The 27,276-nt window shown below is 53.6% G+C and overlaps 3 protein-coding genes across 7 annotated transcripts; 1 reads left to right on the top strand and 2 right to left on the bottom strand.

Moving 5' to 3' along the window:
- The first annotated feature begins 124 nt into the window (after window positions 1–124).
- On the top strand, window positions 125–1,272 carry LOC132512063 (cytochrome c oxidase assembly factor 3 homolog, mitochondrial). Its single transcript, XM_060136134.1, has 2 exons — window positions 125–371; window positions 725–1,272. Exons 1-2 carry the CDS (start codon window positions 158–160, stop codon window positions 829–831), a joined length of 321 nt encoding a protein of 106 aa, XP_059992117.1. The 5' UTR covers window positions 125–157; the 3' UTR covers window positions 832–1,272.
- Window positions 1,273–1,843: 571 nt separating this feature from the next.
- On the bottom strand, window positions 1,844–17,184 carry WNK4 (WNK lysine deficient protein kinase 4). Of its 4 annotated transcripts, XM_060136032.1 has the most exons (19): window positions 16,573–17,184; window positions 14,926–15,098; window positions 13,886–14,106; window positions 13,422–13,579; window positions 12,835–12,923; window positions 12,545–12,761; window positions 10,513–10,777; window positions 10,160–10,281; window positions 9,878–9,936; window positions 9,658–9,775; window positions 9,266–9,382; window positions 5,748–5,885; window positions 4,592–4,646; window positions 3,904–4,487; window positions 3,754–3,814; window positions 2,863–3,271; window positions 2,575–2,774; window positions 2,316–2,413; window positions 2,111–2,208 (listed from the first exon to the last, which is right to left on the bottom strand). In XM_060136032.1, exons 1-19 carry the CDS (start codon window positions 17,182–17,184, stop codon window positions 2,206–2,208), a joined length of 3,699 nt encoding a protein of 1,232 aa, XP_059992015.1. In that variant the 3' UTR covers window positions 2,111–2,205. The 4 variants fall into 4 exon arrangements, with proteins under 4 accessions (XP_059992017.1, XP_059992015.1, XP_059992014.1 ...); XM_060136034.1 differs by lacking the exon at window positions 2,316–2,413 and having other exon boundaries at window positions 1,844–2,208; window positions 16,573–16,989; XM_060136031.1 differs by having other exon boundaries at window positions 2,142–2,413.
- Window positions 17,185–18,318: 1,134 nt separating this feature from the next.
- On the bottom strand, window positions 18,319–23,952 carry VPS25 (vacuolar protein sorting 25 homolog). 2 transcript variants are annotated; one of them, XR_009537809.1, is made up of 7 exons: window positions 23,289–23,952; window positions 22,929–23,074; window positions 21,967–22,020; window positions 21,183–21,271; window positions 20,351–20,426; window positions 18,700–18,937; window positions 18,319–18,491 (listed from the first exon to the last, which is right to left on the bottom strand). XR_009537809.1 is itself a non-coding variant. In XM_060136128.1 (6 exons), the coding sequence occupies exons 1-6, from the start codon at window positions 23,339–23,341 to the stop codon at window positions 18,825–18,827; spliced, it is 531 nt and encodes a 176-aa protein (XP_059992111.1). In that variant the 5' UTR covers window positions 23,342–23,952; the 3' UTR covers window positions 18,319–18,824. The 2 variants fall into 2 exon arrangements, 1 of the variants encoding a protein (XP_059992111.1); XM_060136128.1 differs by having other exon boundaries at window positions 18,319–18,937.
- Window positions 23,953–27,276: the final 3,324 nt, after the last annotated feature.

The raw sequence follows: 27,276 nt of genomic DNA, 5'->3' as shown, positions 1-27,276 counted from the left end.
CTCTTCTCGCCTGCCCCGCCCTTTCCCTTGGGCCGGGAGCCGCACTCTTTGTGAAAGGAAATGCGGACTACATCTCCCAGAGTTCCCTGCGGCGGCCATGGACTGCTATTCCCAGCAAGTCCCGCGCCCCGGGAACTGCGGAGGGCGGAGCGGCAACATGGCGGCGCCGGGAGCTGGAGACCCTCTGGATGCTAAGAGCGGAAAGGGCCCCCTGGCTCAGCGCATCGACCCGACGCGGGACAAACTGACTCCTGCGCAACTACATTTCATGCGGCAGGTGCAGCTCGCCCAGTGGCAGAAGATGCTGCCACAGCGGCGGACCCGGAACATCGTGACCGGCCTGAGCATTGGGGCCCTGGTGTTAGCAATTTGTATCCGTCTGGACTGTAGACTCAGGAAGACCGCATTTGGGGGCAGGAGAAAGGCAGCAGAGGCGTGTAGGAGGGCAATGTGGGGGTGGCAGAAAGAGCCCGAGCTGTGAAAGTCTTGGCTACTTGTAACGCTGAGCCAAGCTGTTTAAGTGTACCTTACTTTGTCATTTTAAAGGTGCTCTTTTAATATAATTTGTTAATGATAACGGAATCAGGGTTAGGGCTCAGAAGAGCAGAGGGCAGAAGATCGAATCACTGATTTGGGAGGATGAGAGATCAACAAGGGTGGTTGAGCAAGTCTGGGAAAAGGGAATGTGCATTTTCCACGTGGTTTCCTGAACCCACCTCCCCAGATGGTTACACCTTATACTCGGTGTCCCAGGAGCGTTTCCTGGATGAGCTAGAAGATGAGGCCAAAGCTGCTCGAGCCCGAGCTCAGGAAAGGGCATCAGGACACTGATCCAGACGGGCATCCTGCATCTCCAACCTGCTGGAGTCCCTTCACATGATGCATGATGCCCCACGACCCTGTAGAAATGGAAGCCTGCTCACAGCATTGCTTTCCTTCTTACTAACTTTGGACGATGATAGAGCCCAAGTAACCACGGGTTTGTGCATTTGGCCATTGTCAAGGGAACATGCCCACCTTGCACTCACTGTGTGTGGCCACTGACTCCTTTTCCTAGTTTGTTTCCTTGTTTGAGATGTCTGACCTTGGCTTTTCCCAAGCTTTCTGACGTTGTGGTTTATCCCCTTCAGGGTCTGGCTGGGAGGGTGGAGGACGAGAGGTGGGCTCTTAGTGGGGGTGAGGGTGGCAGCTCTGTGCAGTGTTGGAGCCTAAAGTGGGAAAAATGGGGTCAGGTTGAGAACAATAAACTGAGTCATCTCTCTCGGAGTCCAATGAGTGTGTTGGGGCTGACACTTCATGCTGGAACGCTCCACAGGCAGTAGCTGCAGCTGTGGCATGGCCCCAGGGAGCCGTAAATGTTTAACTAGAATTGCTTTTTCCATGAGATCTTTCCACCTGATTTAAGGGAGAGATCGTGGTGGGTCACTGGGCTGTTTGAGACTGAACCAGGTCTTGGGGGGAAGGAAGGTCACTCACTCTTCTGTCCTCTACCCTGAGGAACACACTACTCCAACTTTACTGCCTTTTCCCATAGAGAGAGAGAGAGAGAGAGAGAGAGAGATGAAGGATGAGGGACAAGCAGCTTTCATTCTTTTAACTTCCACTGGGGCCTGCTTGTGTAGGCCTAAGGTGGGGTCTGGGTGGACTCTTAGCTTGGTCAGGTGGATTACTGACCTTGCAGTTTCCTCATGAACTGCTGGCAGGAAGCCATAAGGCTGGGCTCCACCCCTGCCTCCCGTTGTGAAACGGGAATTCCTTGTAAATCCTCCCCTGCCTTACCCTGTAAAGCTTTGTACCCAGTTCCTAAGGCCCGACATACAAATTCACCAGGTTCTAGGTTCCAGCATTTTTATTGGCTGCTACTAATTCTGGTGTGAGAACACCCCCTCCTCCTGCCCAGCTGGGAGTGTGCCTTGTAGAAGCATCCGGGCTCGGGTGGGACTGCTTAGTGGTTCACTCTTGGCTGGAGAGGTGGCAGGGATGAGGATGGTAGGCTGCAGAATTTATGCCTTCTACACACAGCAAACAGTTCCCACGTGTTTGGCTCTTCCCTATAATGGAACGGCACTCTCCAGGCCCCTGGGGCCTCCTACTCCCTCAGTGTTGAGGTCTTCCTTGCAGAGTAGTGCTGGTCAGCAGATTCTGAGAGCACAAGCTCCACGGTGGGCCCTGGTGTGGATGAGACACATGGCTTCTGTTCGGAATTCACTGGAGGGAAAAGAAAAAGAACTGAAGAAACCTCCAGGGTGGGAGGAGGATGAAGCTGCAGCCAGTTATCATTCCCTGGGCTCTCCCTCCCTTGGGCCCGCCCTCACCATCCTGCCAACATCCCTGGCGAATGTCACCCCCTTGCTCGCCCGCTGCTCCTGGGAGCCGGTGCTGCTGCCACTCAGGGAGTTCCTTCGCATGATGCCTGGGTGCAGGATGGGGAGGGAGAGCACTGAGTGAGGGAAGGGGCCATGGGGAGAGGGGGCTAGTCCCCCCCAGACTAAGGGGCAGACCCCCAGGGCCTGAAAGAAAGATCACTAGGGACAGGTCTTCAGAAAGATGGGAGTGGGGCAACTGCTGTCTCACCAGGGCCCAGGGGCTCAGAGCGCTGCAGGCTATTGCGCCGGGAGGTGGGGAAGCTGCCCTTGGAGAGGCGGCGCTGGCGGCTAGACAGCATAGCGGCAGGGGCCACAATCCCCGGCGGGGGCTGCTTCCCGAGCCTGCTGTACAGGTCCTCAATTTCCTGCTTCTGTAGTGTCTGTAGTGCCTCCACCTCTGACAGGTGCCTGAAGACACATCAGGAGCGTGAGAGGGCCAGCCGAACACTTTGCTCTCCCAAGTCCACCTCTTGACCTCCATCCTCCCCAGACTCACTTCTGCCGAAGACTCCGCAGCTCAGCCCAGAATTCCTCATCCTCCCCACTGCTCTCTGACTCCTCACTGCTCAGACACAGGCTGCTGTAGGAGTAGTTCATCCACACTGGGCTGGGATGGCTCAGGGGTGGAGGGCTGCCCCCCACTCGGGGTTCCTTCCCATCGTCCCCTTCCTCTTCGGCTCCAGCCCCCAGGCCCTCGGCTGCACGGTCACTTTCAGCCAGAGCCTCCCTGGCCTCTGGCCCGCCTCCAGCACTATCCTCCGTGTCTGAGCTCTCCGAGGTCAGCTGAGGGGTTGGAGGCTTCAGGGAGCCAGAGAGAGTAGGGGATGTCGGTTGCAGGGGAAGAGGCTCAGCTGGTTCCTTGGATGAAGTCACTTGGAAGCGCCCAACAAGCTGGGGCTTTCCCTCTGTAGTGAGACAAGGAAGGAGTCATGGAAGAAAGAAGAGACATCAGTGGCAGGATATAAAGTGACTGAGGGACTTCCCTGGTGGTGCAGTGGTTAAGAATCTGCCGCCTGCCAATGCAGGGGACACGGGTTCAAGTCCTGGTCCGGGAAGATCTCACGTGCCACGGAGCAACTGAGCCCGTGCACCACAACTACTGAGCCTGCGTTCTGGAGCCCACGAGCCACAACTGCCGAGCCTGCGTGCCACAACTACTGAAGCCCGTGCGCCTAGAGCCCGTGCTCCGCAACAAGGGAAGCCACCGCAATAAGCCCGTGCGCCATAACGAAGAGTAGCCCCCGCTCGACGCAGCTAGAGAAAAGCCTGTGCGCAGCAACGAAGACCCAACGCAGCCATAAATAAATAAATAAATTTATTTATTTATTAAAAAAAAAAAGTGACTGAGGATAACAGGCAGGGGAAGGTCAGTGGTCAGAGGCCTCACCTTCAGAGATGGGAGCCAGTCTGGCTTCACCCAGGAGTGGCCAACCAAGATTTGGAGAGGCCTAAAAAGTGTGGATCCATGAGTAGAGAAATGATCCAGAATGGACCCCACACACACACCCCGCAATCGTCCCTCTTGGTTCCTACTCACCTCAATCTCCATCTCAGATGTCAGAGGTGAAGGCCTCTCCTGGCCACAGGGAGCAAGGGGAGCTGGAGGGGGCAGGCTGGGCAGGGGACCAGGAGGAGCTGGCGGGGGCTGGGAAAGGAGTCCAGGGCAGGGGGACAGCAGGGACTGAGCCACAGTCATCACAGCCAGTGAGAACGCACTAGCCAGAGAGAGCAGAGGGGCTGCTGTGGTGGAGGGGACGGGAGAAGCAGAGGGACAGGGCGGAAAGGAGGGAGGAGCAAGAGTAACCTGGGAACAGCTGGGGAGGAGAGAATTCAGTGGAAACTGAGCAGATGGGACTGGAAACTGGGATGCACTGGGGGAGAATGGAAGTGGGGAGCTGGGGGGGTGTGGAGAGAGATTTGAGGAGACCTGGGGAGAAACTGGAGAGAATGAGGAGGAGCTGGGGTGACATGGGGGAGAAGTGATGGGGAAGATGGGACTTGGGAAAGCAGGGGATCCAGGAGAAAAGGGGTTTCCAGGAGACGAGGGGGTTCCAGGAGAGGATGGGGAGGTGGAGAAGGCTGCCCAGCTCCTCTGCTCTAGAGTGCTGCTCTGGAACTCTGCTGGGCAGGGAGCGGATGTTGAGATTCCCATCCTCCATTCCCTATGCCCTTCCCAGGAGCAACCCCAGGGGCTGGGATGAGTAGGGACAGAATGTAGTACATACCACTGGATGGGTCTGGGGGGTACCCTGGGAGGGCAGGCAATGGTGCTGGCTCCTCCTGAGAGAGAGAAATGTCACAGTGGGAAGAGCTGAGTCTTAGGACTCATGAACCTCTAGGAGTCCACAGATGAGTTTCAAGGGATTCAAAAGTGTATTTGAGGGACTTCCCTGGTGGTCCAGTGGTTAAGATTCCACGCTCCCAATGAAGGGGGCCCGGGTTTGATCCCTGGTCAGGGAACTAGATCCCGCATGCCACAACTAGGATCCCGCATGCCGCAACTAAAGATCCTGCATGCTACAATGAAGATCCCGTGTGCCACAACTAAGACTGGTGCAGCCAAATAAATAAATATTTTTAAAAAACTGTATTTGAGAAATATGTAGTGGTAAAGGGGCATGATGTCTGCAACTTACTTAAATGGTTCCCCCCAAAAATGCATGCACACACACAGATAGGGGAGAGAGGAAGAGAGAATGGTAAAGCTCATGTGGCAAAACACAACTGGCAAATCTAGGCAGAGTATCTAAGAATTCTTTGTTCAATTTTTGCAACTTCTCTGTAAGTCTGAAATTTTATTTATTTATTTTTGGCCGCAGCGCAAGGCATGTGGGAATCTTAGTTCCCCAACCAGGGATCAAACCCGCGCCCCCTGCATTGGAGGTGTGGAGTCTTAACCACTGGACCACCAGGGAAGTCCCCTCTGTAAGTCTGAAATTGTTTCGAAATAATGAGTTAAAAGTATGCATTGGGGCTTCCCTGGTGGAGCAGTGGTTGAGAGTCCGCCTGCCGATGCAGGGGACACGGGTTCGTGCCCCGGTCCGGGAAGATCCCACATGCCGTGGAGCGGCTGGGCCCGTGAGCCACGGCCGCTGAGCCTGCGCGTCCGGAGCCTGTGCTCCGCAGCGGAAGAGGCCACAACAGTGAGAGGCCTGTGTACCGCAAAAAAAAAAAAAAAAAAAAAAAAAAAAAGTATGCATTGAACACATTTTTCTAGAACAAGAGTCTGTGGCTTTCATCAGATTTCAAATTGGGGAAGAGCTATTGTTTTGGGGTCCCAGAGATGAAGACAAGTTAGATCCAAGGGGACTGGTAAGGGCAGAGAGTAATGAAACCTGGAGCAGAGTCCCTTCCCCCTGGAGGTGCCCAGAGGGGTCTGACCTGGGGGCCCAGGGGGTCTTCAGCAGCCTCCACAGGGCCAGTATCTCTCTTCAACAGGGTCTCCACTCGCTGGATAATCTCCCGAATCCGGTTCAGGAATCCAGCTCGCTCCGAGGGCAGAATGAACTCGTTATACACCTGGCGAGAGTCAGTAGGAAGGGGAAGGAGGGCTCGGTTATCCCACTCATCCCTCTCTCCCGGCCCCAGTCTTTAAAAACCAACCCTTCACCCCACGCTTGTGCTCACCACCAACCTAAAACAAGTATTTAGTAAGCATCCATTGTGTGCCAGGCACTGTGTGGCATAAGGAGAAATACAGCTTAGAGAAAAGGAGGTAACATTCACAGCATGCATGTATATACCAGATCTTTACATATCTTATCACATTTAACACCAACGACAGCTTTCTGGGGCCTACGTTAACACCGCCACTTTAGAGCTATGCTAACCAATGCTCAACGAGGTGAAGTTCAGTCTGCTCAAGATCAGGGGATTTGCACCCAGACCTGTCTAAAGCCAAAGTCTGAGTTCTTTACACTGTTGCCTCACAGGCTTTTGGACACAATTCCTCCTCTCATAGGGCTAATGAAGTATGCCCCCACAGATCCACATACACACACAGCCCAACAAAGTTAAGTAAAAATAAGGCAATAAATGGTAAAGGTAACATTCAAGTCCGCAAATGCTTACTGAGCATATACTATGTGCCAAGCATTTGCTAGGTTCTTTGAGGGAACAGGGAAGTATGAAACAAGGTCCTGGTCCTGAAGAAGCCCAAAATCTAGAGGAAGACACACACACATACGTAACTCAATAGACTGCAAGTCAGCCCATGGCAGGTAAGGCATTTTTGATTGGCATAGAGGTAAAAATGCTATTCCTGGAAGGGGAAAGGGAAAGCTGCTGTTTCATGGGCAGAGATTCAGATTTGCAAGATAAAAAGGTTCCAGAGATCTGTTGCCCAACAGTGTGAATATACTTAACACTACTGAACTGTATACTTGAAAACGGTTAAGATGGTACATTTTATGTTATGTGTTTTTTAACACAATTTTTAAAAATCCATTCTAAGAAGAAAGCAGTTCATACCACCTCAGGGGATAGGGGGAAGGTGGGATGGCTCCACAGCTGAGGCTTGAAGGATGAGTAAGAAAACCAACCCTTTATTGAGGACCTACCATGTGTGGACACTTCCCATACTTTTATCATCATTTCACCTCTTGTACATGCTGTATCACTTCTCATAGATTATATATTACATCAGAACATCTTTGCAAAATAAGTATTATCCCCTGCGTTTTACTGATGAAGTTCAGAGAGGTTAAGAAACTTGCCCAAGTTTGCCAAATTAGTAGATAACAGAGCTGAAGTCTGAACTCAGGTCTTATGTGAAAGTCCACCCTTTCCTCTGTTCCATGCTGTTCTGAGGCAGGAGAGGGCCCAGCACATTCACAAAATAGCGAAGACTGGAGTATAGCTGAGAGCGCTGTGATTTTTAAAGGCTGTGCTCCAGAGCTTGGACGTTACTCTGTAACACCACAGGTAGCCTCTACAGATTCGGGGGCAAAAAAGCAACAAGAGGAGATCTACGTCTCAGGAGAATTCTGCAGCAGAGGAGTGGAGGGTGGGCTGGGAAGGAGAGAAAAGAGGGCCATGGACCCTGGGTTCAGGGACAGGGTCCCTTTGGCTGTGTGGGATCTGAGTGGGGCTTGAAAGCCCGGTAGAGAAAGCTCCCAGGGCGAGACCCCCGAGGAGATGGGAGCCAGAAGCTGAAAGGCACCCAAGCCTCTTCAGAGGACCATTCAGAAACCAGTGTGGCTGGAGGAAAGATTCTTGAAGGGTTGAGTGGCTTGACAGAAGTTGAGAAGCCTGCACGCCAGGTGATAGTTTGTCTCTGTCCCCGACACAAGCTGAATGACATGATGGAGGAGAAGCTTTAGAGAGAGTTCCTGAAGTCTGACGTTTCTTCCATTCCCTTCCCTCTTTCATCCCAGAGGCTGGCAAGCACTGCCCCCACTCCACTGAAACCGGTCTCCCACAAAGACCTCCTCCTGACAAAAGCCAGTGTGGTCTTGCCTCAGGCTTCACCCTATGCCTCCTTGAAACAATCTCCTTACTCAGTTTTTAGTAACATCTTCTGGAGCTCCTCCTACCTCTCAGGCTCCATCTCTGTCCTTCGATGACCTATCCCCACCCCCCCCATTCCACAACTGGGGGTATCCACTAAGACAAACCTCTACGCCTCAGGCTTTGCAGGCCCACCTTGTCTCACGCTCAACTCTGCTGAGACCCCCAGATCCACCGCTCTCTCCAGCCCTGACCCGTATTCTCTCCTATAGAGGATCTTATCTTGTCTGTCTCTGTCATTCAAGCTCATGATGATCCCTAAAAAAAAAAACAAGCCTACTTTCATTTTCTAACTTCCTCTCTCCTTTGATGGCCTATTGCCATTAGTTCCTCTAAGCTACAACTCGCCCTTGATATCCCCTCTCCCTAACTCCCTCTCATATCAACTCAGCAAATATTTATTGACCATCTACTATGTACACTGTACCGTGTCAATAGATTACTGGATTACAGAGTAATTTATTTTCCCAAAATACCCTCAGATTCACCCCTTTTCTTCCTCCTCCCCCATAATCCATTCTCTCCTTGGACCACATCCGGCTTCTTGTATCCACCTGCCAACTGGATCCCCTACCCCCAACCCTCTCCCACATCCCACAGCAGAACAGTCTTCTTAAAAGCTACTCTCACCATGTTACACTCTAACTCTTAAGACTGTCTGTGATCTGGACTCAACCTCACTTCCACAACTCTCCTACAGGAACCCTTTTCTTTTTGCATTTTTTAAAAATTGAAGTATAGTTAGTTTACAATGTTGTGTTAATTTTTGCTGTACAGCAAAGTGATTCAGTTATACATATATACACATTCTTTTTCTTTCATATTCTTTTCCATTATGGTTTATTACAGGACATTGAATATAGTTCTCTGTGCTATACAGTAGGACCTTGTTGCTTCCTACAGGAACTCTTCCAATGACAAAGTCTCCTCATGAAGCCCTCCTATAGCCCCATATTTCAAGGCACTCCGTATATCCATGCCTTTCCTTTGCCATACCTCCACTGGACATGCCCTTTCCACTCTTCACTGCCATTCTGACCCATCTGTCAAGACCTCACGGAAGTGCTACCTCTTCCCCTGCTGCCCCCAACCCATCCTTTACTTACAGCCACAGTATCACATGTCTAGCACGCACTTCACTGCACTTATGTATACCCTATGTTACTCTCAAATTGCTCCAGCTGAGGATCCGAACCTCACTGGATAAACAGAAACCTCCCCCCAAACAAGGGCAGAGATATCTTCAGTGTCACTGTGCTGAGGGCCAACGAGCTTTAAAACCCTTTTGCTGTTGGATGGGGTGGGGGTGGGGAGTTCAGCAACAGGGGACATCAGGAAGGAGACTCTTGTCCCAGATCCAAAGACTCTGTCTTCATCTCTCTCCCCCTCACCATGGCAGCTGCAATCTCTTCCGGGCTGTCCCCGTCCAGATCAAATCGGAAGGTCACCATCTTGCTGTTGTGCGTCTGTAGCTGGCACTCAACCACTCTGTCATTCTGGTCTGAGACCTTCACAGTCAAAAGTCAGCAGAGGGAGGAGGTCAAGCTCTCTGTCTTCATCACGTGTCCCCGCCCCACTCCAACCAAATGACGGTGGTGGCCAGATTGGAACTGGAGAGAGGGAGATTCTGCCAACGTAGTCTTGTATTAAAAACATGTCTGGCTGACTCTTGGGTACCAGTAGCACACTGCTTCTCCCCCTTCCTGGCTAACCTCCCCTATCCCTCGGACAGTTCCCTCCAGGCCCTGTAGCTTATTCCCCAACACCTGTGCCCCTTCCTTACACTTGTGACCCGAAGCCGGGATCGGGGTCTGCGCCGGAGGTTTTTCCCTGGGGGTCTCCTCATCTGTTCCATCCCTTCTCCCATGTCACTAAGGCCTGATGCTGCATCTGAGGCATAGCTGGAAAAAAAAGGAAGAGAAGACAGGAGTGTCAGAGTGGACACTGGGAGCCCAGAGCTCCATATATTTCACCCTAACACCCCAACTCAGACCAGAACTTACCTGTCTCCAGGGGAAAAGTCATTGCCAGGGCCAGAACGTGGAATGGATAGGGCAAAAGCCTGAAATAGGATACGGGTTCATGAGGTCGGGGGAGGAAAATTGTTGGACTCCAGGAAGATGGTGTCAAGGGTGCTGGGGTACTTGGCAGAGGGAATTAGGAAGAGGACAAGAGGGGTGGATTTCCAAGGACATGGGGCCATGTCAAGGGTTTGGGTTTTACAGTATGGGAGATAGGTCATAGGATTGGAATGGCTGGGAGCCCCCCATGTGACCCCCTCTCACCGAGGGCAGGCAGAGATGGGACTCAGCGGGGCAGGATGGCACACCCCTAGGGGGCTGAAGGGCAGGGTCTGAGGCATCCAGGAAGCCGGAGGAGCTGAGGTAGCCATCAGTCTCGCAATCCGCTGGTGGGGAGGGAGGGGATCAAAAAGTGGAAATAAAGGGGAGTGGTGGCCAAGGAGGGAGGCTGCCTGAGCAAGGAGGGGCCTGGAGCTGTGGCAGAGTTCTTTCCCAGAAGGAGCTATGGCTAGATGTGGAAGGCTGGGTAAGTGACAATGCTGTTGGCTTGAACTTCTGGGTAGGGGGCAGAGGCCAAGCGTTCTGGGACCTGGGTCCCAAGGTCAGAGGTGACTTACAGGTGGTAGATGAGTAGCTGGCATGGCGGAAGAGGAAGGGCTGGTGCTGGTCTGCCTCTGGCTCCTCGGGTTCAGGGGGGAAGACACTGGAGGGGGCTGGAGTCATGGGGACAGCTGCTGGTAGGGGCCCTGGCGCTGGGGGGAAGGCCGCCAACTCCTTAGCTTTACGCAGCTTCTCACGCTTTCGCTGGATGGCAGCAACCCGTTCACGCACTGCACGGGCCACCGGCTGGTAATCGGCTTCGCACACTAAACCCAGGGCCACCTGGAGTTGGGAGGGTGAGGAGCACAGTTTGAGATGAGATTCCCCCTCCCCCAGCAAGGACCCATCATGACACCTTCTTGAGGCCTCCAGGACATGGGAGAAAGGGAACCAACATTTATTGATTATCCACTGTGTCCATTAACTGGCAGCTCTTCACATTGTCAACATTAAATCCTTCCAGCAACCTTCTGAGGTAGGTCTTATCAGCCCCGTTTTAGAAATAAGTAAACTAAGTGACCATTTCATGGTTATACAGTAAGTCAATTGCTCTTGGGGGCTGGGAGACACTTGGCAATATCTGGAGACATTTTTAGTTGTCACACTTAGGGGTAGGTACCACTGGCATCTACTGAGTAGATGTTAGGGATTCTTCTCAATATCCTACAATGCACACAGTACAGTCTCCCAAACAAAGATGTCAGTAGTGTCAAGATCAAGAACCTCTGTATGTAATGGATCAGGATCCGATCCCAGGTCAGGTTTGAGCTATGCTTCGGAGACCTGCTCCTATGCCATATTTCAAACACATTCTCAGGTTCCTGACCCAGACCCACCAAGAGATGCTTCCCACCCTTTCAACTGCATTTTTTTTTTTTTTTTTTTTTTGCAGTACGCGGGCCTCTCACTGTTGTGGCCTCTCCCGCTGCGGAGCACAGGCTCCGGACGCGCAGGCTCAGCAGCCATGGCTCACGGGCCCAGCCGCTCTGCAGCATGTGGGATCTTCCCGGACCGGGGCACGAACCCGTGTCCCCTGCATCGGCAGGTGGACTCTCAACCACTGCGCCACCAGGGAAGCCCTCAACTGCATTTTTCTATCAAGAATTTCATACTCTTTCCCTTCCCCCCTCAGGCCTTCCAAGACCAGCCCCACATCTCTGTCTCCCACATATGCCTCTCCTGGTCCACCAGCTTCTGTTCATCATGTCCTTATTCATTTCAACAACAAGCTTTGCTGGGCATGTAAAGGCGGTGGGGCAGGGTGATCTGACCTAAAATCTGAACAACCTGGGCCAGTTCTGCCCTTAACTTGCTTGGGACCTTGTACAAGATATTCAACCTCTCTGAGCTTTTATTTCCTCATCAATAAATCGGGATAATGTCACTCCATGCAGGGTTGGTAACAACCATCAAATGCATGGGAAAGGGCTCTAGGCTGTGTACAGATGTGGGTGATTAACAAGCTCCCACCACGTGCTAAGCACCCTCAGGGATAGAAAAACCAATACACACAGTCCCTGCCCCCAAGACTTTATAGTCTAGTGTAAGAGAAAGACAGGAATGTATCCTGGTATAAAACAAGACCAATGGGGGCCTCTCCAGTAATGGAGGACCTGCTGAAGTGGGAAAAAAGCATTTAATTTTGACTCTAGAGGGGACAGGCTTTCTGAAATGGATGGTTCTGGGCATGAAGGAAGATCGAGAAAAAGACATGGGGGGGATGGGGGATGAAAAAGGAAAAAGAAGATAAGCTGGAGAGAAGGGCATTTCAGGAAACCCGGATCAGTAGGAAGTAAAACAGGGAGGTGGAAGGACCCAAGGCTGGAAAAGGAAATCTCCAACTTGTGGAGAACACTAGGTGTGCATGCGAATGCGGTGCGTTAAGGCCGGAGCTGCAGGGTGACCCTTGCGGGAGATGCCGAGAGGGCTGGCTTGAGCCCCCCTCCCACCACCCAGGCACCCCTCCAGCGAGGCACTGGCCGCTCCAGTCGACGTCCAAACGCCCCTCACATGCCCAGCCGCAGGGCAGGCAGTCTGTCCTCCGCTCACCATCTCCTGCGCCACCTCCTCGGCTGCGTCCCGACCCAGCTGGAACAAGAACTCAATGGCCTGGTTGTCCCGGCGGCGCCCCCCTCTCCGCGCGTCCTCCATGCGCAGCCAGAGCTTGAGGTCTGGCTTCTCTCCGTCGTCCTCCTCCGCCAGCTCCACGTGGACGCCGCGCTCCTCGCGGAAGAAGGCGTGAGCCAGAAGGTCCTGGATGGTGAACCTGAGGGCGGCGCCACCGTGAGCCGAGCCCCACCGCCGCCCGCCCCCACCCGCATCCTGCCCCTTCCACCCACCTCTCGTTCTTATCCGTGCGGATGCAGCCTTCAATAATCTCCTTCACCTCGGGCATCTTCACCTTGTAGAAGCTGTTCGGCTTTGTGCCCTGAGGAATGGGGTTGCATGAGGCCTCCCGCCCTCTGCGCCCCAGCTCTCTGCTTGACACATCCGCCCCTGCCCGAGGCAGCAGGGCGTGCAGACGCAAAAGCACCGCGACTGCTACTAGAAGATGTGATTTCAAATCCCAGTCCCCCCACGTATCGACAGTGTGACCTTGAACAAGTCTCTCGCTGAGCCAGTGTCCTCATTTGTAAAACGCAGGGCAGAACATTTGCCCTGCTCACCCCGCGGGGCAGCAGGAAGGATTTCACATCGATTGGATGTGAAATCGTTTGTAAGCTCTAGGGAGCGCTACACACGACATTATTCTAAATAGCTTGTATTGGAAGGGCTTTGGGTGCATCCAATATCCTTCAGTGTTCACCAGGGCGTCTTTATGTCCAGCCTGTTTTCATTAAGGGAAAGGGCACTGACCGCGGGGTGGCCGGAGCAGGAAAAGTGTAAAGGGGACCTGTAATTCCCTCTCCTCCCTGCCCCCTCTCACCGAAGTGACCTTGCGGTAGATTTGCGCGGCATTCTGGCACTCAGAGTAAGGGTACTCCGAGGTAGCCATCTCCAGCATGCACATGCCAAACGCGTACACGTCCACGGCCTCATCGTATTTTTCCTCGTACATCTCCGGGGCCATGAACTCCGGGGTCCCTGTAGGATCCACAGCAGGTGTCAGGCTGCAGTGCCTCCTTTATGGCTTCGTCCCTCCCCTCGAGCGTACAAGAGGCTAGGCAGCTCTGGAGTGCAAGTGACCGACCCCTCCCCGTCCTGTGTGTGTGAGAGTGGGGGATTGGGGGAGGGGTGTGGGGAAGAGGGAATGCCATAGGTCTCCCCATCTTCCCTGTGGTCTTCTACCTCCGTGGATCCCGAAAGACACTGCTAGGGGGAGGGGGTCCCCAGGCTCTCTCCTGACATGGGGGAGGGCAAGAATGGCAAGGACCCCCGGGAGGGACGCACCGATGACGCTCTTGGCGAAGGAGGCGCGTTTGAGCGTGGCCAGGCCCAGGTCCCCAATCTTAACGGAGCCTGTAGGGCCCGTGATAAAGACGTTGTCACACTTGAGATCCCGGTGCAGGATGGGGGGTACCCGGGAGTGTAGGAAATGGAGCCCCCGAAGGATTTGGCGGCTCCAGCGCTGAAGGACTCGCGGCTTCATCTCGCGGAACCGCCTCAGGTATCTGGGGGAGGGCGCATAGCCACGGTCTTGGTGGGGGACGTATAGGCTGGGGAGGGAGACCACCACTGGGAAGTTCCCCGTAGCCCCACCCACTCCCCCGCCTTCGCATCTTTTGCCAGCCTCTCCTAGCCTAGATCCGCGCCAGTCCTCAAGCAGAAACGCAGTCGGGAGTGTGGTAGGTAGACAGGAGGTTACAAAACGGGGGTCGGGCAGTAAATGCACAGACAGGGCCGACCCCAAGGTGCTGTGGAAGTGCCAGAAGGGATAACTAACTGCCCCGGGCGTGGGGGAGGGCTCCAGAGAGGAAATAACTTTTATGTTGAGTCTTGAAGGACAAATAGGCGTTCAAGGGTGAAAATAGGAAGGGATGAAGACTTTCCAGGTAGAAGAGACACCCCGTGCTCAAAGGCACGGAGACAGCAAGTGATGGGCCAGGGTGCGAGGAGCTGCTGGGAATTTGGTTTCTCTGGAACGCAGGCTGGATCCTATAAGGACTTTGTGAGCAGTCCTTAGAGAGTGTGGACTTTATCCTGAGGGCAGTGGGAAAACTCGAAAGGGTTTTAAGGAGAGAAGTGACAGTGCCAGATCTCTGCAGGCTGCAGGAAGATAGGATAGCTTGCAGAGGAGAGAGGCAGCGTGGGGGAAGACTCCTTAGGGGGCAGCTGAGGCCTCCAGACGCTCAAGAGAGGAGGATGAGAGATAGTGAGCCTGGTTTGCGACCTGCGTGTAGCGTTTGAGGAGGCTGGGCTCCTCCAGAAGCAGTGGAGACCTCCCACCACCAGTCCTCCCACCAACTCCCGCCACCAGGCGCAGAGCTCACGTCTTGAGCGTGCCCGAGGTCATGAGTTCGGTGACCAGCACGATGCAAACCTGGCCCCTCAGCACCGACTTCCACGAGTCGTAGAAGCGGACGATGTTGGGGTGCTGCAGCCCCTTGAGCATCTCCACCTCCTCCGAGAATCGCTGCCGCTCCACACGAGACAGTTTCCGAGTCTGTGGGGTAGGGGGTGGGGGTCACAGTCACATCAGGCCCAGGACCCCCACGGAGAGGGGGGATGGGAGCACATGGAGCAGGGCTGAGGGAGAAGTGAGGGTAGGAGCCAACGGATGGGGCTGGGTGGGTGGGATCATTTGTCCACTGACTGTAGATCCCTAATTCCCAGTGTGCCCCCCTGGGCTGCTCCAAGGACACACCCACCATGGGCCTGGGGCCGCCCCTTGGACCCCCGCCTGGACACAAGCGCTTTTATGCAGCCCTGTCCAGGAGCCCTGAAGTCAATAGCGCCTTTGTAGCCGCCCAGGCCGGCCGTAGGGTGGGAGGGGACGCCCAGGGGCTGGCAGCGGGCAGGCAGCAGGCGGGCAGCAGGCGGACGGCAGGCAGAGAATTGGGGCCGGCAAGGGGATTGGCCTCAGAAACTGGGAACTGCTAGATCCAGGCAGGAGGCAGGAGGGCTGCAGAGGGAGGTACAGAGTAAGAGACAAAGGATCCAGGACCAGGTGCCAGGAGACTGCCCCCTGCCCCATGGCTGTCTCGCCTCCCCCATCTCCCTCCTCCACCACCCCCCCACCCCAGTTTGGCCGCCTTGCCTTGCCTGGCTTAGAGCCTGGGGCGCGGCACTGGCAGGCGCAAGGGGCAAGCCCAGTGCCAGGGCTGGAGGGGAGGACCCTTCCCCCAGGCCCTGTCCCCCCAGTCTGAATCCAAAGCTGCTAGCTCAGACTTAACTGGGTTCTTCCCCTATGGGAAGAAGGTCCTTCAAACCAGCATACCCCTAAAGTCTATGGGGTTCAGCACCTTTAGATCTGAGAAAGGAGAGCTCAGGTAGGCAGCGGGATGAGGGGCAGGACTGGACTCAGGCCAGGGCTGGAGCTCCCTGTCTCCCCTCCCCCAGCTGTGGAGAAGTCCAGAAGTCTGACTGCTTCAGAAGGGGCGTGGGAGGGCCCCGTCCTGCCACAATAGCCCTAAATCTTCTGGAAGTGGAGAGGACCCTGCCTCAGCTGCTGGCCTCCATCATTCCAGCCTCCTAATCTGCAAAGAGCCAGGGTGAGGGAGCAGGGGGACCAGGGTCACACTGAGGGTCTCAGGACTTAGGGGGAAGGGAGAGGAAGGGAAGAGATAGTAGGTAACCACTGCAGGAAAGTGGTGAGGCCAACCACCTCTCAGGTCTGAACTGGCTCCCTACCCGATTTCCCATCCTATTTCCCACCTCTCAGGGTTGAGTACAGAGCCCGTAAAGTGAGAATGTCTAAATCCATAGGGGAGCCACCATACACCACCTGCCTCAGTTTCTCCTTCTGCAGCCCGGAATCAGCCAGGTCCATGGATCATCAGAACAAGGGGGACAAGAGTGTCTGGATATTTGACTGGAAAAATACATCCCTCTTGCTGCTGTCCCCTGGGTCTCCCATCCCAAGACCTCCAAAGGGTCCTCCCATCCCGTGGCGTCACCGAGGGGGCTCCCAGCCGCACCTGCAGCTCACACCAGGCCACCTCCACCGTGGTGTCGGTGTCCAGCCCTCGATACACCGTCTTGAACGAGCCACGTCCAATCTCGATGTCAAACTTGAGGTATCGGCCGTCCGGGGACGTTGCCACAGCCTGAGTCTCCGTGTCCTCCTTTTCTTCCTGCTCCCGCCGCCGCTCCCGGGCCGCCGCCTCGGTGATCCTCGGCGGTTCCCGGGGCCCCGACCCTCCTGCGGAGCCCGCGAGTTCCGGACGCTCGGAGTCTGCGGCCTTCACCGGGGCGCCCGCGGTCCACGTGTCCTCAGTGGGCTCTTCAGAGCTAGGCGGTGGGCTCATTGCGGGGCCGGAACCAGCGGAGTCCGGAGGAGCAGGGGGCTCCGGAACGGGTGAGGCTGGCTGGGACCAAGAGCTCAGCAGCCCCAAGTCGACTGAGCTGCGGCGGCTGAGACGGGAGGAGCGCGGCCGGGTCTCAGCCTTCCCGGAGAAGCGGCGCGCCCGGCGAGGGGGCCCGAGGCGGGGGGGCCCCGCCGCGGCCAGAGGCGGCGGGGGCCGCAGGGCCAGGTCGGCCTCCGCCTGGGACATAGGGACCTCGGTCTCTGAGGCCGGCGGTGCCAGCATGAGGAAGGGCCGGGCGCCGCAGGGCGGTAAGCCGGGCGGCTGCGGAGGCGGCGGCTTGACAGAAGTACTGGCTGGGTGCGCAGCGCTCCGCCTGAGCTACTGGGGCCCCAGCCCAGGGTCGCCTGCCCCGCAGCCACGCCCCGACACGCCCCCCGACACGCCCTACTCCCCCAGAGCCGCCCCCTCGGAACCACGAGCGCAGTGGAGCCCGTGGCGCAGCCCCTCACCTCGGCCACCGCCCCGCCCCCGGCCGCTAGCCCTCCTCCCCCTGGCCTCCCGGAGAACCCGCCCTCAGTCTCATTCCGAAGCCGGAGCCGGGTGCGAGGCGGCGGTGTGTCCTCCCGCACTACGAGTGCGCAAACCTGTCTGGGGGAACACAGTACTGGGACAGGAAGATGAAAAGTGACCGCGGCTCCCTGGCCCTAGAAAGGGGGGTGGTGAGGAGGAGGCTACCACCAGCCTGCACGACCCAGATAAGGTAGCGCCACCCCCTCCTAATCGTCCGGAATGGCCCCAGGCCGACAATACAGAGGTCAATGGAAAGATCTGGTTTTCTCCGACGTCGCAGTTCCCAGTCCCTCCGGGCTGCACAGGGATGGGTGTGTGCACCCCAAAGCCAGCCCCTCCCCCAAACCAAGGACCAGGTCACCCATCCTCTCCACCTCCCCACCTTGACCGCATCCTGGCCGGAGTGGCTGTTTTTGCTCTGTGGGCTCTCCTTCCTCCCCGTCTGTTTGCCTAAGTTTCTACTAAACCGAAGTCCATATCCGGTTTACTCCCCCTCAGCTCCCCTTGGCCTCAGCTACCCCACCCAGAGCAGATGGATGGAGGGAGGGGCTTCAGAGTAGTTCAGGACTTCCACGGGGAGATGGTGAGGGAGGGGGAAGTCGTTAAGCTACTCCATTTTAGAGACAGAAAGCAGTCTGTCCACAAGCTGTGTGCCATCGGCACTCCCCCGCACAGCCCACCCGGCAGATGTAAAACCACAGGCTCGCTGGAGCCCGCCAGCACGAGAGGACCTTTTCAAAGGCCATAGGCATTCTCTCCCCTCCCCTAGGCTGGGATTCACTCAGGGGGTTAACACTTCACAGCCTTCCCTTTGCCCACTCCAGTAATAACCTCAGCAGCAGGCAGTAGGGTTAAGCTTTTTAATATCATAAATCAGTGTCCGGCCCCACCTCTCATTGCCAGGCCCCTTCCTGGGCCTCCTATCTTCACATTGCCTGAAAGGCTGCCTGCAGCCAGGGCTTCGCCCATCCCCTAGGAAAGATCCAGCACCAGCAGCATGAGAGAGGAGGCAGCAGCAGCTAAAGGGGTGGGAGGGGGAAGAAACAGAAGCTTGTGCAGGTGCATGTGTGTATGTACTTACGTGTGTGACACAAATGAAGTTTGTGTTTAGGTTTACACCCCAGCTCACGAGAGGAGGTGAGGCAGGGAGCAGCACATCTTTTCTCCCTGGCACCTCAGCCTCACCCTATCCCAGGGACAGACACATGGGATAAGTGGGAAACCCACCCCTGGACTGCAGCCCTTTGGAGTCTGGTGGAGTCACGGATCCAATCTGTGGGGACACTTGGTCTGTCTCCCTTTGAAAGCCCTGGAAGGGTAGGAGGTAAGAAGTAAAGGGAGACAGGTTTCTGCTAGAAGAACTTGACACCTCGGCCATCGCTGACAGTGATGATCTCGGCCTTGTGCTCCTGCTGTAGGGCCTGCAGAGCCCGCAGTAGGGTTGCCTCATCCAGCCCGTGGAACTCTGGACAGGGAGAGATGGGTAGTCAGGGACACTCAGCTCCTTGGGGCTCAAGACCTCTGAGAAGAGCAGTCCAGCTGGAAACAGAACTTTCCAGGCCAGCTGTACTGCTACAGCTGCCCCCACCCACCCTTCCTGGGTATTCCTTAGGAGTAAGGAGTGGAAGAAAGCCTGAGTCAACATGAAATGGGAGTTCATGCTTATTCCCCCTTCCTGTTTCTTCTGTCAGACTCAACCCCCACACACCCTCGCACTAACCGCCCCCCCGCCCACTAGTGTCTGATATACAAGAGTAACACCGTTTCCTTGTGGGCCACAAAGAAGGGGCCCTGACAATCAAGTGTAGGGAGGTCAAGTCCCTTGTCACTGTACGCTGACCCTAACTGCATCTGTACCCATTGGGAGGACCTGTTCTAACACAAAGAGGTATAGCCATGCCTCTGGCCAGGAGACTGTTAAGGTCCAGCACAGATATCTGCCCTTTCCTAGTGAAAAGGAACAAGGCTGGGAGCCAAGGGCCCCCTGAGTATCTGAAGATATGGCAAGATACTGCAGGGAGATGTGAGAGGCAGGAGGCAAGCCCTAACAGGCTTGCACACCTCACCCCCTGCAGGGGCCCAGCTCTTGAGTCAGGGAGCTTGCTTTCTGAGGAAGCTTCCAGCTTTGCCTGGCCTGAGCGGTGGGCTGGGCAAGGCTGCAGCACTGAAGTCATGGCATGATGGTGGGAGTAGCAAGCAGAGGCCTGCAGGAAAGTGGGGGGAAAGCCAAGAGCTGTAAACTCTGCTGGGGCAGCCAGGCCTGGCAGAAAGGGGAGGTGCCCCTTTTTCCCCAGCTCAGATTGGTACTTTTGGTGATCCTGGGGATCAGAATATGAAGTCAGAGATAAAAAAGCTGAGAGAGTATTTACACTATGTAAAAATCAAACAGTATACAAATCCTTGTCTGGCCAGAAACCATAGTATTCTAAAGGGCAGGGGGTGGGGATGGGATTGTTGGCCCAATCCCTTCAGCTGACACCTACAGATCTTGAGCCCTCTATAAGAATAAAGGGTGAAAGAAAGCCTGGGTCAGCAAGGAATGAAATTTCAGGCTTAATCTCCTGCCCTAGTTCCTCATTCGGCATCTCTACCAATAATTCTTAACTTTTCATGGGTCACAGATGCCCTTCAAAATCTTATAATATGGACTCTATGCTGAGAAAAATGCACATACACCCCCACAAACAAAATCTGTGGGTTCTCTGCATGTGAATTCAGATGGTTTATGGAAATCTTGGACATGGGTTAAGAACCTTTGTATTATTTAGTATTTGGAATTTAGAGGCAGAAAAATGGGAAATCTGAATGTAAAGTAAACAAAAATTAGACAGAGGAGGATTCAGATAACAAAACTGGGGAGAAAGGGAAAAAGCATTACCCTCATCCTCTGTGTCTTCCCCATTGGTCAGTTCGTACAAGGTGAACACGGAGTTATTCTGGCCACTCCTGGAAACCTATGGACACAAAAAACAGGGACTGAATAAGAACCAGGAATTTCCTGGGAGAAGGTAAACTCACCAGCTCCACCTCTCTGACCCAGGAATGATACTTGTTCCCAAACCAGAGCTGTCACCTCAGCAGAGGAGTGGCCTAAAACCCACAAACCCTACAGGTGCTATATTTATACATGTACACACACGCTCGGAACCACTAAACCACAGGCCTTCACGTGTCTGAGGAGTGACCTCTCATTCTGGTTGTTTTCCTGTTCAAGAATGGGTGGTGTGTGTCTGTTATATTTGGGTTGTTGGCGCTTCTTCCCCTCCTCTCTCCCTTGGGAATGTTTAGGGCTAGTGGTGACAGGGGAGAGAGTCTGTCCCCACACCCACACTGTTTAGAAAGTCTCATTTATATTGTGGACAGCCCCATAAGGATGTAGTGGGGGAGGGGCTCCAGGTTTTTGTGTTTTTTTTCCCTTCCTTTCCCCATTTATCTCCTGTGGCCAAAGGCTCCAGCCAACAATAGTACTCGTGGTTTCCAGTACTGCATTCTCCAAACATGGCCTCACATAGCCTCTGGCCTCCTACAGGCAAAAAAAGGAAAGTTCTTTCCAGCCAGGGAAATTGAGTCATTGAAAGAGGCTTGCCTGGAAGACCTTCCTCTTTCTGCCCCCTCCCACTCGGCTCAGTCTGGATCTGAAAACACCAGGCATCTGCTGAGCACAGATTCATTCTCCTTTGCCATGGGTCACTGCGTCAGAATAGTCTCACCCACTGATAGATGAGCTTCCCCCATTCTTCTGGCCTCCGCCACATGATCAGGAAGCTAGACTTGTTTTTATCCAACCACTCGAGGTTCCCTGCAAAACAGATACTTATGAAAGCACCATGCTATAAGAAGAGACAATGAGGCAAAAACCAAGGTGGAAGAGAGTGTAAGAGACTCAGCTTTCAGAAAGAGAAATTCAAGGATTGTTTTACTATTACTATCTGCAAGGCATCCATTCTCCTCTTCAGGTCTTGGGGCACAGATGGAGAGATTTCAATTTTGTATACCAGTGGGGGAAAAGAACCCAGGGAATTGAGCTACGTACAGAACACTCTGGGCTCCAAACCAGGAGAGAAAAAAAAAAAGTTCTTAAAAGAAAAGATTTGTGGGGGCTTCCCTGGTGGTACAGTGGTTGAGAATCCGCCTGCCAATGCAGGGGACACGGGTTCAAGACCTGGTCCGGGAAGATCCCACATGCCGTGGAGCAACAAAGCCTGCGAGCCACAACCACTGAAGCCCGCGTACCTAGAGCCCGTGCTCTGCAACAAGAGAAGCCACCTCAATGAGAAGCCCGCACACCGCAATGAAGAGTAGCCCCTGCTCGCCACAACTAGACAAAGCCCGCGCGCAGCAACAAAGACTCAACGCACCCAAAAATAAAAATTAATTAATTAAAAAAAAAAGCCACTGAAGGGTTAAAAAAAAAAATGGAAAGACTTGTGCTAATCTGCCCTCAGGAAAACCCAACTACGATGAAAAATAAGGAATCTGGGGAACTGAACCCACCTTTCTTCCTCAGTTCTTCTAATACAACCTGGATTGATTCCACGGGCAGCTTCCCTGGTTTAAGGTTAAGGGAATGGTATTAATGGAATGAACTGGGTGGGATAAAATTTCTCAGAGCCAGGCTTATGCTACAAACTACCCTTCTTCTCCCACCTACACACATAGATGTGCAGTGCCCCAACAGGATATAAACTGGCATTTTCTGCATATTGGGGGGAGGAAGGTAAAGAGAAACTAGTGTAATTAAAAGGAAGAGCTTTAGGGGCTTCCCTGGTGGCGCAGTGGTTGAGAGTCCACCTGCCGATGCAGGGGACGCGGGTTCGTGCCCCGGTCCGGTAAGATCCCACATGCCGCGGAGCAGCTGGGCCCGTGAGCCATGGCCGCTGAGCCTGCGCGTCCGGAGCCTGTGCTCCGTACCTGGAGAGGCCACAACAGTGAGAGGCCCACGTACCGCAAAAAAAAAAAAAGTCAGAGCTTTAGAGAATGAAAGGTACTATCATTTCTCACTCTCTGTCATCTCTCCTTCCTCCAGCCATTCTCTAGATATTTTAGGGATGAATCAGGCAGCAAAAGAAAACAACCCTTACTTCCTGGGACAAGGAGAGTAGGCAGAGAAAATTACTAAAGGTAATGCCAGAGTTTGAGCCTCATACAGAGGACAAAAGTTTCAACGAGTCAAAAAGGCTCAGGTCGAAAAACTTGGTACTTGGCTTCAGGGCATAAATTCTAAGATCTGAATGACACCTGGGTACTCATCACTGCCGCGGACAAGAGGGCTTGGTGCTATATTTGGGTTGGAGCTGGAGGTAAAATGGATGTCAGCTACACAGTCTGGCTCTTTCCCAAGGCCAGTTGGGGTGGGAACCTGCCTTCTGTGGGTGAAGAGGAGTGTGAGGTCTGGGCACGTGGGAAAGTGTGGAAGTGCATGTGTGGGGGGTGTGGAAGAGCCTGAGGGAGGATACGCTGTAGCTTCACGTTGTTGAAGAGCGGGCTCTCCTGAGCTTCCATCACCGTCATGCTGGACTGTTTGTGCAGGCGACAGAAGGACAGAACTAGCGAGCACCAGGCGGCCAGCTGCTTCTGCCGAGTGTCCACGTTCGGCTGCAACCTGCCGGGTGAAGCGGGTGGGGCGCAGAATTAGAGGAAGTGAGAGAGCGAGCGGCAGCACTTGCCAGGGGCGCATTCGGGGGAGAAAGTGAGGGACTGAGGGTGGCGGCGACCGGATCCGTTCTCCCCCTCCCCATTTGAAGCATCAGTGCTGAGCCCGGGGTCCTAGGGAGGGGAGGGAGGCCCAGCGGGGCTTCTCGGGGTCTGAGCCTCACGTAAAGAAGGGCGGGAAGCGATACTGCCACGGCCACTCGAAACTCATCGCCATCGTAGTAGCCCAGGAAACCCGGAACCCGCCGGCAAAGGACTTCCGGTCTCCTCTCCTGCACGTCCGGGCAGAAAGCACAGCAGAAAGGTTCCGGGCTCCTCTGGGGAGAAGGGCTGCCCAACGGAGGGATCGTCCTCGTCAACACGTCCCTTCCTATTATCCCCAAATCCTTACCGTCTAGAGCAGAAACGGCCCTGAGAAGTCTTCTGATTCCACCCCAGAGAAGGGCAGTCACTCCCCCAAAGTGGGCACAGTTAGTAGAACTGCAAGTAGAACCCAGGTCTCCAGAACCCAGCCTAGACTTGTTTCCACTATACTAGGCTTCTTTTAATGTCAACATTTGTGTCATTTAACTTCAGTCCCTCGCAGCTGCCCTCAATTCCTGTGTCCTTCGACTCCATCATTCCCCAGGAGCTCATTTGTAGCTTTATCGCTTGAAATGGCTCTGCTTCCATTATTCAGAGCTGCCGTATTTGAGCACAGCCACCTCTCTCTCACCTCTCCCACGTCCTCACCTTTCTAGCCTCAAGTCCCTGGACCCCTTTTGGTCTTATCTGACTCCTTCCCCAGCCTAGACTACTCAATTCCGTCCCCTTGCCTGCCTACCTGCTGCTCAGTTTCCAAACCAGAGTCGTTGATCCCTGCCCACCTCCCCACCCCACCCCCATCTTCTTTTTTTCACGCCTGGGCCCAGGAGTATTACTGAAAAAGAAAAAAAAAAAAATTCACCGGAACCTGCTGACTGAACCCCAGATTCCCTGACTGACCTCATTGCTGGGCAATCAGTGCAGCCCAGTGACGCTTTGTCTTTTATTGGCTCCCTGTCACATCCCTCAAGGTAACTCTTCAAACTTTTCCACACTCATCATGCCATTCCACCTGTTCCCATCTCCTCCATCTCTGCAGAATGCCCTTCCCTTCTATTTTTATGAGACCGAGGCCATGCATGTGAACCTCTTAATCTTTCCTCTCTGTCATCACACTGGATTCATCTCTCAAAAATTCCTCTCTTTTACTCCTTCCTTTTGGACTCAAAGGAAGAAGTATCACTCTTCCTTTACAAGGGCAACCCTCTGGCAGCTGATTGCCTCTCCTTTCCAGTTTCCTCCAGGACTTCTCTGTGTATCGTATTCCCTCTTTCCCTTTCCCCTGGCTCCTCTCGTCTACAAACATGCTGACGTCATCCCTACTGGAAAATATGTAGTTCCCTTGACTCTACCACCCTCTCAATTTCCTGTCTGATCTCTAACATCTCCCCCACCAAAGTCCATCCTACACTGTGTACAGTTCCTGGTCCACAGAAGTGCCCAACAAATATTTGTTGAATGAATGAATGAATGAACCATTTAATAGATAATGTTCTCTTGGAACTTCCCTGGTGGTCCAGTGGTTGGGACTTTGCCTTCCAGTGCAGGGGGTGCGGGTTCGATCCCTGGTTGGGGAGCTAAGATCCCACGTGCCTCGTGGCCAAAAAACCAAAACATAAAACAGAAGCAGTATTGTGACAAATTCAATAAACTTTAAAAATGGTCCACATCAAAAAAAAAAAAAAAGTTCTCTCAAAGGGTACCATCTCCTTCGCTTCCATGGCACTGCTTTATCCTTGTTCTGCTATCTCTTTGATCTTTCCCTTTGTCTTCTTCTGTCCCCATTGTTTACATGTGGGTGTTTCCTAAAGGACCTTAGCCTTCTTCAGTACACCTTCTCTCCAGGAACTCTCATCCCTTTCATGGCTTCACATGGCTTTTCTGTGCAGGGGACTCCTAACTCTATATTTCTAGCTCCAACACTTTTCTACCACTAGCAGCACCACCACCACTCCCATTTCTAACTCTCTACGGTACATAACAGCTTGTTCCATTGTTATTCATATTATACACCATTTTCTTCAGGCCAGCTTCTCCTTCTAATGGCACCCAGGTTCAAAGCCAGAGTCAGCTCTAACCTCTCCTCTACTTCACCTTCATATCCAAATCCCTCCCCTATTTTTAATAACCTTTCCTAATTTTTATTTTTTTAATTGCTTTTTTTCCTGCTCACTTTTTTGTTTAATTAATTAATTAATATTTTATTTTTGGCTGCGTTGGGTCTTTGTTGCCACGCACGGGCTTTCTCTAGTTGCGGCAACCGGGGGCTACTCTTTGTTGCGGTGCACTGGCTTCTCATTGTGGTGGCTTCTCTTGTCGTGGAGCACAGGCTCTAGGCGCATGGGCTTCAGTAGTTGTGGCACGCGGGCTCTAGAGTGCAGGCTCAGTAGTCGTGGCTCACGGGCTTAGTTGCTCCACGGCATGTGGGATCTTCCTGGACCAGGGCTCGAACCCGTGTCCCCCGCATTGGCAGGTGTATTCTTAACCACTGTGCCAACAGGGAAGTTCCCTACTTTTTAATTTTTTTCCACTTCCCCATTCACCACTCCTTTGGTCCATGCCCTTGTTCTCTCAAACCTGGATTATTGCAATAATTTTCTAACTCACCTCCCTTTCGACTCTCTCCCATAGGGGAATGTACTCCATCTAAGGCCTAGTCAGGTGCCAACTCCACAATCACCCTCCTGTGATCTCACCTCCTGTGACTGCACCTTAGCTAAATGGGCCCCTCCTTCCTTTGCACTCAGAAAACATTTGGCTTGCATCCCTTGCATGACTCTCATCACACACTCCACTTTTGTTTTTTTTTGTTTGTTTGTTTGTTTGTTTTTTGCTGTACGCGGGCCTCTCACTGTTGTGGCCTCTCCCGTTGCGGAGCACAGGCTCTGGACGCGCAGGCTCAGTGGCCATGGCTCACGGGCCTAGCCGCTCCGCGGCATGTGGGATCTTCCCAGACCGGGGTACGAACCCGTGTACCCTGCATCGGCAGGCGGACTCTCAACCACTGCGCCACCAGGGAAGCCCGCCACTGTTTTTATTTGTGTACATGTCGGCTCCTCTACTAGATGAAAGCCATTGAAAGCAGAAGCCAAGCCTTATCTAACTTATCTTCCCAACACAATATGCAATATACAGTGTCTTACACCAACATGCCTTTGATGTATATTAGTAAAATGTATGAAGGCAAATATGGGTCAAAAAGAGCATAGATATATCCTTGGAGAAGACAGATGCATTCATGGAAATAGAGCAAAGGTTTCTCTCTGGTGAAAACTCTAAATGTCCTAGGGAATAGGTATGTCTCTAGAGAGCCAGATGTGTCCTGAGAGGACAAGTGTGTCTCAGAGAATAAACAGATATGTTCTAGAAGTATATAGGTATATATCTGTGGAACAGACAGGCACGTCCCAGGAAGTGGATATGCATGTACTCAGGGAGGCTTACATTTCAACAAGGAGAGAAGGAGAGTTCCTAAAGAGGTGCCAGGTGCCACAAGGAATAAACAGGTGTCTTTTTGAAGAACCAAGTTATGCTCTAGACATTTTTGATGACCTGGCAGGTTTGTCCCATGGAGAACTGGAGGTGAAGTTTCCATGGGGAGAACTGGGCCTCACCATCCAGGGAACATATAGGAGTGTCCATATACAGAAATGTGGATCGCTAGGTATGTCCCTAAGAAGTGGGAAAGGGAGCATAAGTATGGCTCAAGAAGCTAACAGAAGCATCCAGTGAAGAACGAGTGGTTGCTATGGGGATGACAGGTCTCTGATCACAGGGTTCAGTTTTGAGCTTCTTCCAGGCCACGTCCATCTTCTGGTTGTTAGCTTTAGTGGACACCAGGGGGCAGTGTGTGGCCAGGCTGCAGGCCACACCCACCCAGGGTCCAGGACAATGTAGGATGAGGGCCAAGGACCTGGAGGAGAAGAAGTCCTGTGGCGAGTCTAGTAGAGGAAGCCCCCACTGCCTTTGCCCTCAATCCTGAGGTCCTTAGGGATGGACTCCTGTTGGTCAGATCAGAGCTCCTATTCCCAGGCCCTGGGAGGAAACTGAGGCATCAGGAAAGGGAAA

This window comes from Lagenorhynchus albirostris, chromosome 20 (genome assembly GCF_949774975.1).
Source record: "Lagenorhynchus albirostris chromosome 20, mLagAlb1.1, whole genome shotgun sequence".
Taxonomy (NCBI): domain Eukaryota; kingdom Metazoa; phylum Chordata; class Mammalia; order Artiodactyla; family Delphinidae; genus Lagenorhynchus; species Lagenorhynchus albirostris.
This window is presented reverse-complemented; position numbering and strand designations above follow the sequence as displayed.

What these genes read in the sequence shown, in the direction of transcription:
- LOC132512063 (XM_060136134.1), top strand. Translation starts at nt 158, where the DNA reads ATGGCGGCGCCGGGAGCTGGAGACCCTCTGGATGCTAAGAGCGGAAAG. An exon ending in GGCCCTGGTGTTAGCAATTT is followed by an intron (nt 372 to 724) that starts GTATCCGTCTGG and finishes CCACCTCCCCAG; the next exon opens with ATGGTTACACCTTATACTCG.
- WNK4 (XM_060136031.1), bottom strand. Translation starts at nt 17,184, where the DNA reads ATGCTGGCACCGCCGGCCTCAGAGACCGAGGTCCCTATGTCCCAGGCG. An exon ending in CCCATCTCTGCCTGCCCTCG is followed by an intron (nt 9,937 to 10,159) that starts GTGAGAGGGGGT and finishes ATCCTATTTCAG; the next exon opens with GCTTTTGCCCTATCCATTCC. An exon ending in CATCTGAGATGGAGATTGAG is followed by an intron (nt 3,815 to 3,903) that starts GTGAGTAGGAAC and finishes CACACTTTTTAG; the next exon opens with GCCTCTCCAAATCTTGGTTG.
- VPS25 (XM_060136128.1), bottom strand. Translation starts at nt 23,341, where the DNA reads ATGGCGATGAGTTTCGAGTGGCCGTGGCAGTATCGCTTCCCGCCCTTC. An exon ending in CAACAACGTGAAGCTACAGC is followed by an intron (nt 22,021 to 22,928) that starts GTATCCTCCCTC and finishes ACCTTAAACCAG; the next exon opens with GGAAGCTGCCCGTGGAATCA. An exon ending in GGAAGCTCATCTATCAGTGG is followed by an intron (nt 20,427 to 21,182) that starts GTGAGACTATTC and finishes TTGTGTCCATAG; the next exon opens with GTTTCCAGGAGTGGCCAGAA.